Genomic DNA, 12,239 nt, shown 5'->3' with positions numbered 1-12,239 from the left:
CCCCTTTCTTCCTCTGCATGATCATTCATTTTGCTTTCGCATATAACTTTGACATCGGGTTGGCAGCGAATTGTAAAGGCAGAAATAGTGAACTATCCTGAAGACGATAAACAGTTGAACTCGGCGCACACTCAGAGTAAAGTCTGCTCTTTGCAATAGACGGAGGTATTCCGCACAACAGTGCCTTCTACCTTTCTATGTCTGAAACGTCATCTATTGTTCGATGCCAAGCAGTCATTTATTGTAATTCATCCTATGGAGCGATTCAGATGTTTCATATGTGGATGTATATTTCTGTAGGAGGCTTGTTGCATGGGGTAAGAATTACACATCTGCTTTCTTCTGGAATCGGCGCCATATCTGTCTATAGAAGCTCAGCTAAATTGAAGTTATTTGGGCTAAAGGTACCGTCACACTCAGCGACGCTGCAGCGATATAGACAACGAGCCGACCTAAACTAGATCGCTGCAGCGTCGCTGTTTAGGTCGCTGTAGAGACGTAAAACACAGCAACTCCAGAACGATGCAGAAGCGATCCAGTGACGTAACGGCGACTCACTTCTCGTTCTCGCTGGTTGTTAGCTCCATGTAAAACAGCCGGAGTGTACCGATCCGACACACATCTAGGGGCCCTATGCTCGTTGCTGGCGTCATTGCTTTTGATGTCAAACATGACGATACACGCCGACCTGGCGACGAAATAAAGTTCTGGACTTCTAGCTCCGACCAGCGATGGCACAGCGGGATCCAGATCGCTGCTGCGTGTCAAACACAACGAGATCGCTATCCAGGACGCTGCAACGTCACGGATTGTTGTCGTTCTCTTTGCAAAGTTGCTGAGTGTGACGGTACCTTAAGCTGCAATACCAGACATGATCTGTCTAAGAACACAAATGATTGAAGAGCAAGGACGGCGCCTAGCGTAGAGTCAGTGGCCACACTTGAATAAACGGGTAGGCGTGCCTTCTCACATCGGCATTTCTCGGTCCACGTACAGACCGGGACTTCCAGATTGCCGCAGGTTTCCTGGTCTGAAATAACAGCTTCATAGGCTTTTGTTAGTTTGGGTCTGAAAATCACGATCCATACATAGGCTGCGATATGCCGACATATGAACAGGGACTTGTTCACACCTGCATCTAGCGCAGTACCGGGGTACTGCTACGCCACAGCCAAGGCTCATTCTCACACTCTCACCTTCTTACTATTTTGTATTCACAAATCACATCTGGCAAAATGCATGAGTTTTTTCCACAATTTGCCATCGTTTCCAGATTCGGTAATTGGCTATGCAGTTCCAACAGGAAAAACTTGTACAATAGATGTTTTACGTCTATAAACCTCATGTTTAATATTGGGGCAAAAATGCATGCAGCCTTTAAAATGTGATTTTTCTGGATGGAACTTAAAATGTTATAAATGGGAAGAATATACTCATAGTAGACAGGGCATTTTATAAGGCTGTCTTAAAGGGAATCTGCCGGAACGATCAATTCCCCCACCCCCCCACAAAAGTATATATATAATATATTTATTACTTAGTCTTGTTGCTTTTCCAAAGATATCATCCACACCTTTACTGACGCAATCTGTTTGCTTTTCTCGAGCCTCTGCCTCCCTGGCTTTATTTCCCGCTAAGCCCACCTTTCTCTGCTTGAGTGACAACTCGCTGGCTTCACTACATAGTCAATGGGTTATCAGTCAAGCAGAGGAAGGATGGGCTGGACAAGAAATGGGGAGGTAATGGCTTGGGTAGTGCTTTGACAGATGGAAAGCAACAGATTGCAGTAGGAAAGTTGCGGATGACATGATCTTCATATTATTTTATTAGTTTCGTGATCGTGCTGACAGCTTGAAACCAGAGCAGAGGCATAGGCTTCTTAATGCATTGTTGCATCTTTATCCTGTTTGTACACAAAATCAATATAGGGTATGTTCCCACGGTCAGTAAACGCTGCGGGTTGGACGCTGCGTACATCCGCAGCGTGCAACCCACAGCAGCCAGATGTTACAGCATAGTGAATGGGATTTGAACAAATCCCATCTCCACAATGCATGTCCCGACACCCTCAGCTTTCCTGCAGAGACGCACATGTGGCACGTCTTTCCAGACTGCACCATGTCTATTTATCTTGTGGAGACGCTCAGTCTCTGCAGGAGAAATATCACCCGTACAATGTATTGGGCTCGGTGATTCCGCACGGTTCAATGAACACATGCGAAATCACCTGCGTTTAAAAGCCGACAGCGCTTTGGACGGTGCGGACATGTGCTGCATCCAAAGATCTGCCGGTTCCTCTCAATGCGGATCAGTGGGGGGCCCAGATCCTGAGACCCCACTGATTGTACTCATTTCAGCAAAGAGAACCGCTCTCTGTTAATAAAAGAGCTGATTTGCTTCTCCAGTGTTTTGAGCAATTCGAGGGGATATCGGTGCACGGACCCCAACCAATCCGCAGAACATTTAATGGCATATAGTATGTAAAAAAAAGAAAGTGTGAACGTTTTTATCAATTTTAAATTTAAGTGTATTGTTAGATAATAAAAAGAGGGGAGGTATTTTGAGAAGATTGCACAACTGGGACATTCAGTGGGCAGGAAACCTAAAGCCGACAACCCAACCTGCAGATGTACAACAAAGTCCTAGTATGGAAGGTAACCCCCTACCCATTGGTTAAGAGATTGTTTCCTGATCACTGAGCCCCATCTCAATGGGGCAGATGTCGATCATGCGACTGTCAGAGATGGAGGGGCTCTGCAGAACCCTGTTTTAAGGATCAGCAGGGGTTCAGGTGGTCAGACCCCCAGTGATCAGGAAAATCCCCTATCTTACGGTCAATGGATAGCTTTAAATGACCAATGTTAAGTGTTGCCTATCTTCCTCTTATCTACGTTATGTGGTATACTCACATGTAATGTTTTTACTCCTATTTTTCAAAAGTAGCATACTGTATATCCCTGTTATTTTAGGCAAAAATCGTTGCATGTGAGCATACCCAAGTTACTAAATGTATTTCATCCACAAATGAATAACTAGGTCTAGCCATCCTCCTATATACCGATGTGTCTCTACTATGTCACAATCCGTTATTTGTTTTGTTTTTTTCTTTCCAGAGAGTGGTAAAGGCTGACATTGTGAACTACAGCCAAGAGCCGGTCACCAGAATGGTAAACCCTCCTCGAAGTTCAATGTGTGACATTCAGTGAAAGTCCCATTGATTGAACGAAGAAACGATTTCTGCTGTTGCACAGCCCAGCGGTTCGCCATGAACTTCATTGTAACAACGACAATCTTGATGCAGTACATTTCGAGGTCTCAAAAGCCTGTTACAATATTTAGTTTTATGAACAGCAGGCGCCAGGTTGGCCGGTGTCCAAGGCCCGGGACCACACACTTGAAAGTCTCTAAATTAGAATGGAGCTTTCAGACTTCTGTACACTCTACCTTTGCCTTCATGTGTCTGCTCTAGAGAGATCTGAAATGTTCGTAGGTTTCCAAAGCTTTGTGTATTTTTATGCAGGTTGGATGACCCATATACATATTGTGAAATAATTAATGAAAGTCTGACGTTAGATTCGAGCCGCCCAAACTGGGATTTCTCCCCGCCCTGCTCCCGGTGAGTGACAGGTCTCGCCAATGTGTGTACATAGTGTCACCTGACAGTGAACTGAAGAAGGGCACGTTGAAGTCGGCCGCGGGGGGCTTTATTGGATTAGTTTGGTCTTTCTCTATAGTCCATGACCTGCTTTTCGAATCAACCATCGTCTGATTCATGCTGCCCATGGTTTGGGAAGTATGAATCTAATGAGATTCCCTCTAATGAGCACCTCAAATCACTATTGATCGATAGAAATTCAGAAGTTGAAATGTGAGAATTTATAAAGAAAATTAAATTGGGCAAACACCAAATTTTGCTGAATGACCATGTAATGGCTATGGTGTCCTTTATGTCACTCGGCGTTGCTCTTTTGTACAAACTGCAGAGATTAAGGCTGAGAGCAGAGCTGTCTATCATTACATATCACAGGAGAAAGTATGATATTCTGACCTTCCGGGGGATTGTCCTTTTTGCCTGAATAACGCCTCCTGCTTATGATTGGTCATAGTTATGCCAGGGAAAAAGTGCACGCCCCCAGAGGAGAATATCTGGTTGAGCTTATCCTAAATTAGAAAACAAACTGTAAAAGCAAATATCTCCACAACAGAGAAAAGAAATTAAAAAAAAATACTAAATTTTATTCAGCTTTGAAGCCACTATTTAATGTTGTGGTCAGTTTAATATACTGATATTTATGAAAAGTCCTCTTCAAAGGAGTGGCCCCGGCCATTGATATAGTTTACAGCAGGATACAATAAATCAGTTGGGGGTCTTCCACCCCAACAAATCGGTTATCAGATGATGATGAGAAAAAATAAACGTTTTATTCAGCTCTGCAGCCGCTATTCCATGATGTGGCCAATATAAAGGTAATCTGAGAGCGGCGTAATGTAGGTAAAGAGAAGCTGAATCCAGCGATGTATCACTTAGTTTACTGGGTGCAGCCGTTCTGACACAATCAGAGCTTTTAGATTAAGAATGAAGCAGAGCTGAGAAAGCTAGCCCCGCCCACACCAGGCTCTCTGTGTAGAAAGTCCATAGACGGTGAGGTGCTTATCACAGTAGGGGATGTTGCCGGGTTAGTCCAGTAATGCTAATCTCTTAATGATAAATCCTTCAGTTAACAAGCAGGAGGCACTTTGACAAGTGACACATCCCTGAATTCTGTGTTTCAGCCTCCATCTCCTGCTGTCTTCACATTACAAGGCACAAACCTGCTGACAGATTCCCTTAACAAGCTCAAACTCGTGAAATGTCCTTCTTAAGTCTTTGTGTTATCATTTCTAGATCCATGCAACTCTTAATGGGAGTCTGTCATTAGGTTTTTGCTATGGAATCAGAGAGCAGCATGATGTAGGCACTGAAAGCCTGTTTTAAGCGATATGTCACTTATGGGGCTGCTTGGTAGTTTTGTTAGAATCCCTGTTTTCTCCGCAGCAGATCTAGCAGAGCTCTGAATGCTGAGCTGTTTATAACCGCACCCACCTCCCTAATTGGCAGCTTCCTGTATATTGTCATCAAGCTGCCAATCAGAGGTTGGGGCGGGGTTGCACAGATTAGCTGGACTGTGTGCCACGACTTCTAGTCCTGCGGTGATAATCTCCTGATGATAAATCACTGAATATATTGAAACTTCAGCAAGCTACTGACACATCCTCTCTGCCTCATAAATTATGCTTCTCTCGGATTAAATAGCAGAAATCTGATTCCCTTTAAGCTTCATCTTGATGATGCTATTACAAAGTTGTGAGGTCCCATAAACATAGATGGTCAACTGATCTTGCCAAAATCAATGTGTTCGGAGACTTTTAATGCCCTCCTATACGATATAAAAGGTTACAGCCCAGAGCCGAGATAAGGGTTTTCTCATGGAAGCTGCTCTCTCTCTATCTATCTATCTATCTATCTATCTATCTATCTATCTATCTATCTATCTATCTATCTATCTATCTATCTATCTATCTATATATATACACTCCAGGTATATTCCATTTAAAAAAAACCCACAGATAATATGATTAATGTGCTGAGTCCTGAGTGTACAATATTTCTTTCTATTTATTCTTGATAAAACAATATTACACAAAGATGGTTGCCCAGGAAATTATAAATGTATGGAAATGAATAAAACATGAACTGGATTTTTTGATTATTAGGTTCTTGAAATCTCAGTGTAATCTTTTTTTTTTTCTGCAGTATAAATATTATTGTGTATTCATATATTTTTAATTTATCCTTAAAATACTTTGTAGTTCACGATACATAGGGGCAACATTTCACATCTACTGTCCTTATTATTGCAGCTATATATACATTCTAGGTTGCATTTATTTTAGTACCCGAAAGAGCTAGTTATCTGCACTGTGTGGACAAAAGTAACGGGAAATCTACAGGAGTTTTTTCATGAAATTCCATTCTAAATCCATAGGCACTAATATGAAGTTGGCCCTCCCTCCGCAGGTAACACAGCTTCCATTGCAAGATTTTGGAAGTGTGGAAGTTTTTTGCCCTTTCATCCAGAAGAACAGTCAAAGTCAGATGTTTGAGGAGAGGCCAGGCTTACAATATCCGTTCTAGTTCACCCCAAAGGTGTTTGTGGGTGTTGAGACCAGGGCTCTGTGCGAGTATAATATTTCCGCACCAGACTTGCAGACCATGTGTCACGGGTTTACCGCGACAGAGAGGGGCCAGAAGACCGCAATGTCTGATTTCATGTACTCCTGCACTATTTAGAAGCACTTCACCATCATATTCTATAGTGCAGGTTTCTGCTAGCAGTGCAGGAGTTAATCTGTTTAGTTCAGTGGTCCTGGAGCTTTCCTGCTTTGATGGTTTCAGCTGTTCAGTGTTGGCCGCTCCTCTTTGCTATATATACTCTGCATTGGTAATCAGAGATTATCAGTGTTACTTTCATACTGCCTGGAGGTGGAGGTTTTGATTGTTTGAGGAGGCGTTTGTAGTGTTGTTCAGAAGACTGTTGCTTGGTGATTTGTCTGTGTGCATGTCCTCATCCTTTCATATTTGGGTTTTTCCTTATTTACTTCCCGGTGTTCCACTCTGTTGCTTGTGAGTTTATATTTGTATGATTGGTATTTTCATTTATCCTTGTACATCTTCCCGTGTTAGTCTGGTTTCTGTATTATACACCACAACTCCCTACTTTCCTGGGTGCGAGAGGGGACTAATAAGGGGTGATTTATGAGCTCAGCAAGGCACGTGACCCCGGCATTTTCACTATCAGAAGTTATCTGGGGAGCAAGGATAGCTAGGGCAGCACTAGCTTTAGGAATAAGGAGGGAGCCCCTAGCTCCAGGATATCCTGCAACAAGGATAAGGAGGGAGACCCTAGCTCCAGGATATCCTGCAACAGTGCCGTGACACCGTACTTTTGTGAAACTTGATTCGTGGACTGGTTCACAGGCATGCTGGAACAGAAAACTGCCTTCCCCCAAATTGTTTTCACTAGGATGGAAGCTACAATTGTCCAAATTGTCTTGGTATTCTGAAGCTTTAAGATTTCCCTTTATTGGTGTTCTCCGCACTCTGTGACCCCACTCAGTAGCGTTATGTGGTCACCACTTCATGGCTGAGTTGCTGTGGTTCCTTCCACTTCTCAGTAATCCCACTCCCAGGAGATCGGGGAAGATTTAGGAGGAAGAAATGTCATGGTCTGACTTGCTACACCGGTGGCTCTGATGGGACCACCTTGGTATCGGTGAGCTCTTTAGAACAACCCATTGTTTCAGAAATGTTAGTAAAGACAACGGCGTGGCGAAGGGCTGTATTTTATATACCTGTAGGCGGCAATGGGATGGAATGAAAAACCTGAATTCAATTACTGAGATGTGCAGTATCCCAATTGTTTTGTTCATATAGTGTCTGTATATAGCAAATACAGCTGCAATACTATATTCCTATACAGTAAACTCCAAAACAAAATGAAAAATAAATATTTTTTTTGATTGCTAAGTGGTTTGTCTGCATTTTATTATATTTCCTTCCTTTTGTAAAAAAAAATCATTTTATACAGTGTCAAAGTGTAATAAAAGTAATACAAATGGAAGAGCTGAGACACCAGCCAATGACTTGCCACACTTGTGTGACTATTATCCTTTTTTTGAGCTTTTGGAATAAATTGAGAATTGTGGTGCTAGCTCAGACATATGCTACAATAGTCATTAGAAGAAAAAGAGCAGCACTCACCACTCCTTTAAAATGAACAGCAAGGTGCAGAAAAGGTTGTATACTATGGCCGTTTCGCGCCCATCTGGTGCTTCTTCAGGTCCAGGTCAGACGGGCATGAAGCGTCCATAGTTCACAGTCTTCTGTTGTGTTGAAAAATAAAGGACTGTCCGTTTTAAAGGAATGGTGAGTGCTCTTTCTCTTTCTTCTAATGACTTTTGTAAGAAAAGTAATAGTGTCCAAAACAAATGAGGTGACAATCGAGAGGTTTATGTCCCTCAGAGCCTTTTGGATGAGTTCATACACAATATTTACATTGTACAACATAAGAGACTGGCCTTCTTGATAATATTAGCACTGTTGTCTGACTCTTAATTGTTGTCAACACATAAAATAATAAGAAAACTAATGTACTATAATTCTGGATACTGCCCTGTTGGCCTAAATTCAGATCCCCGCTTATAGTTCCAGAACCTCCACCTCCATGGTCACTCCACCTGATGATGATATGGGTGTGTTGAAGGCCCTTCCACACACAGATGGTCAGGAAGTCTTGACCTTTAAGATCCCTATGCACATTTGTCCGAATTTGGTGGGATCAGTCAATCAACTAATGTGTATGGTGGCCCCTCAACCCTCTCCCGACAGATGATGTTGGGGGAGAAAAGAATCTGACCTGTTGAATTTCAGTGGCTGATCTTTTTTTCGGCTTGAAGATAACACAGTAGCTTTTAGCCAAGTAGAAATATGTTAGGATAAAAGAAGGATAAAAGAATTCGAGAGACCTACTTCTATGCCTACAAAGTGTAGTTTTGTGTTTGATATAAACTTAGCTCGTATATAAAGGAGGCTCCTGTATTAATCTTTAAGAAAGTGTCTTCTTTAATCATCACTTTTATTAACCACTTATATTTTCTGACTATCTAATTTATGCTTCCGAGAAGAAGTCACGCCATGTGAGAAGACGTAAAGCTGCAAGTACTACGAAAACAAAGCGAGCAAAGAGCTTTAGACGAAGAGGATCTGTAGAAGAAGGGCTTAGGATCAGATAGAGAACACATCCATCTCTTGTTTATGTTTCCAAATCTTAGTGCCGACATGGAGGATAAACAAAAGCTGCTTCATCATGTTGGCATGTGGAAAAAAATATTTTGATGACGGACTAGGAAAATATGAAGTGCGATATCTGGATGTCATCCAGTCTATTGCACAAATTTGGTGGGGCCTCTTTGCACTGGAAAAGAGTAAAGTACTAACACTGTCCTACTTGACAAATCTGTCAAAAGAACTTGTAAATGGGGAATTCGCGCAGATGAATTGTAGAAATATGGCTTTTACAGATGGCGTACATAAATCATTTGTTCGGTAAATGGTAATTTCCACACAATTTCCCTTTATAATTACTTTAGCAAACATAAAGATTATGTTAACTTTTGAGCGCCGTTTTTTAGCTTTACGTATAGAATTTTAAGCTGCATTCGAGTCAGTTTACATTACCTAATTTGTATGTATTCAGATTTAGTGAACTTCAGAGCTGTATTCACAATTCAAACCAAATCCTGGAAAGTATGACCATTTAAAAACTTTACTTTGGCTGTTTTTTTCCCCCCATTTTTTATTATGTGTTCGATTCATCAGCTATTTTGTTTGTTTAGCCATTTTTTTGAAAATCATTTTCTTACATTTTGTTATAAAAATGATCAATTGGATTAGAAGTAATAAACAAAACAAAAGGTTTCCTGTTTAAACTGTAGTTACCACCCAGTATTAATTACAAAATACTTTTTTTTTTTCATTTTTATAGTTCCGATATCAATTGATTTTTTTTTTTCCAAGTGGAAAACGGGTTGCCATTGAAGGCAAAATGGTTTCTGACTTGTGGTCCGTTATCCGGACAGTGAATCATCTCATGTAATGTGTTGTGAATTCTGTTGTCAAGCTCCCTCCTGTGGTCATGAATGGTACTTCGGCTGGTTCTGTCCATGGGCTTCCCCTGGTGGTTGGTAGTGGGGCTGCGGCTTCTGAGGTTCCTTCCACAGGTGACGAGGTTAATTCGTTAGCTGGCTGCTCTATTTAACTCCACCTAGATCATTGCTCCATGCCACCTGTCAATGTTCCAGTATTGGTCTAGTTCACTCCTGGATCGTTCTTGTGACCTGTCTTCCCAGCAGAAGCTAAGTTCCTGCTTGTTTTTCTCTTGTTTGCTATTTTTCTGTCCAGCTTGCTATTTTGATTGTTGTCTTGCTTGCTGGAAGCTCTGGGACGCAGAGGGAGCGCCTCCGCACCGTGAGTCGGTGCGGAGGGTCTTTTTGCACCCTCTGCGTGGTCTTTTTGTAGTTTTTTGTGCTGACCGCAAAGCTACCTTTCCTATCCTCTGTCTGTTCAGTAAGTCGGGCCTCACTTTGCTAAATCTATTTCATCTCTGTGTTTGTAATTTTCATCTTTACTCACAGTCATTATATGTGGGGGGCTGCCTTTTCCTTTGGGGAATTTCTCTGAGGCAAGGTAGGCTTTATTTTTCTATCTTTAGGGCTAGCTAGTTCGTTAGGCTGTGACGAGGCGCCTAGGGAGCGTCAGGAGCGCTCCACGGCTATTTCTAGTGTGTGTGATAGGATTAGGGATTGCGGTCAGCAGAGTTCCCACGTCTCAGAGCTCGTCCTATATTATTAGTAACTATCAGGTCATTCCGTATGCTCTTAACCACCAGGTCCATTATTGTCCTGACCACCAGGTCATAACAGTAATGGTGTGAATGTCACCCTATGCAAGCCTATGCTCCTTGGAAATACTAGCAGCCACCCCACGGGTGTTTGGTGAGTTAGTAAGTGGTTGTTTTATTAGTAATTTGCACCTATGCTGTCCCCACCTTTATCATGGAGGCCTCCTGCAACTTGATGTGTGTTGTGTTTGGATATGGTATTGGTAAGTATGGTGTCTTTTTTGTGATTTTTTTTTTTTGTAAATTTTTTATTGATTTATGTCCATTTTTCAATTAAATGAAAGAAAAGTGTAATAGCCATTTTGTGTTTTGCAGTAATCTCTTAACCAATGCAGTCCCTTTTTTTTAAATCTTTTTTACGCATAGTGATTACTGAAAAATTAGGCCTAAATTTAGCAAAAAGTGTGGTGACCATATAGCAAAACCAAACAAATAGAATGGATTGCGATAGTACTTGGAGTCCCAGAAAAACTCTATATACCTAAAGAACAACAACTTTAAAACAGTTTGTTTTTTAAATGGAGATGCCATTGGATGGGTCTTAACTCTGATATTTAATAGACAATAAATTATACAGTAACTAGGCTTGTACAGTATATGTAGTGGATGAAAAGATGCTAGAATAAAAAAAAGCCATCTAGGCAATTTATATACCCCAAATGAGGCGGTAAAAAATAACTAAGAGCTGCAACAATCTACTACAGTGACATGTAAAAGTTTGGGCACCCCTGGTCAAAATTACTGTTATTGTGAACTGTCAGGGACATGAGGTATTTGATTGTGTATTATCACGCACACTGAGCTCTGCTAAGTCCCTAAAAGCTGACAAGGCACACGCTGCTGGCTATTCCGACCACCCCCCCTTCTCTTTTCTGCCTGCCAGCGCATGGCTGGAATTCTCAGCCACTTAACCTCCGTCTCCCCTGCTTTATAGTGTAATGGGAGACCAATGTGCAGCAGCCCCTCCCTCCTCCCCGTAATGCCTTTGTCTGGGGACTCTAAAAACATAAATAGTTGGAAAAGCAGTGCATGTCATTACTCGGCCCACTCAGTGATGTCACGACAAGAGGGCATATCTTTACCCCTGTTGAATTGGGGGCAGTCTTGGCCCAGGAAGCGAGCTAACAGCTCGGCAAAGCTGTTCTAATGCACCTGGATGTATCTCCTGAGCACATGGCCGCCATGATATGAAATGATCTGAATGACCTGTAAGTGTTCTCTATTCAATTTTAATCCCATTTTATTTTGTAATTTGTAATGTACATATGAATTGTCTCCTATAATATCTTTTTATACCTTGTAAACACTGCCTACTTTTTTATGGAGTAAAATATATAATCTACTAGCTTGTCTCTTCATGCTCTATAAACGAACTGTCGCTTCCTCTGAGGTGAATCACGCTACTGATTTGGGTTGGCTCTGGACCTGTTTATCCTTGTGAAAATCGTAGCTGGTGGCAGCATACTTTCTGTGCGTTTGGGAAGCTTTGTAGCGACAGCGGCATTGTTAATTATTGTTCCTGCCTGAGTGGGAGTAGTTATATCGCCCTTGCTGCAGCGTGCCCAATAGCCAGTACATAGCAGGCAGCCTTTCTGGCGACTAATTACCCTAGGTGCAGTACCTACTCTGACCTGAGGGTAAAGGGGCTCCAGAGAGCTGCAAGTTCCAAAACGGAACTGGGAAGTTGGATATAGATAAAGCCCCTTCAGAAAGAACCAGAGGCAACCAAACCACCCTGGT

General features: G+C 42.0%; 1 protein-coding gene across 1 annotated transcript in view; it reads left to right on the top strand.

The window, feature by feature from the left end:
• RAB28 (RAB28, member RAS oncogene family) overlaps positions 1-7,690 on the top strand; it is a 159,793-nt gene extending 152,103 nt beyond the window's left edge. The window contains exon 7 of the mRNA XM_069744857.1: positions 3,114-7,690. Coding sequence (XP_069600958.1) covers positions 3,114-3,206 — 93 coding nt within the window. The 3' untranslated portion in view covers positions 3,207-7,690. The remainder of the gene's footprint in view (positions 1-3,113) is intronic.
• Positions 7,691-12,239: the final 4,549 nt, after the last annotated feature.

This window comes from Ranitomeya imitator, chromosome 1 (genome assembly GCF_032444005.1).
Source record: "Ranitomeya imitator isolate aRanImi1 chromosome 1, aRanImi1.pri, whole genome shotgun sequence".
Classification (NCBI taxonomy): Eukaryota; Metazoa; Chordata; class Amphibia; order Anura; family Dendrobatidae; genus Ranitomeya; species Ranitomeya imitator.
This window is presented reverse-complemented; position numbering and strand designations above follow the sequence as displayed.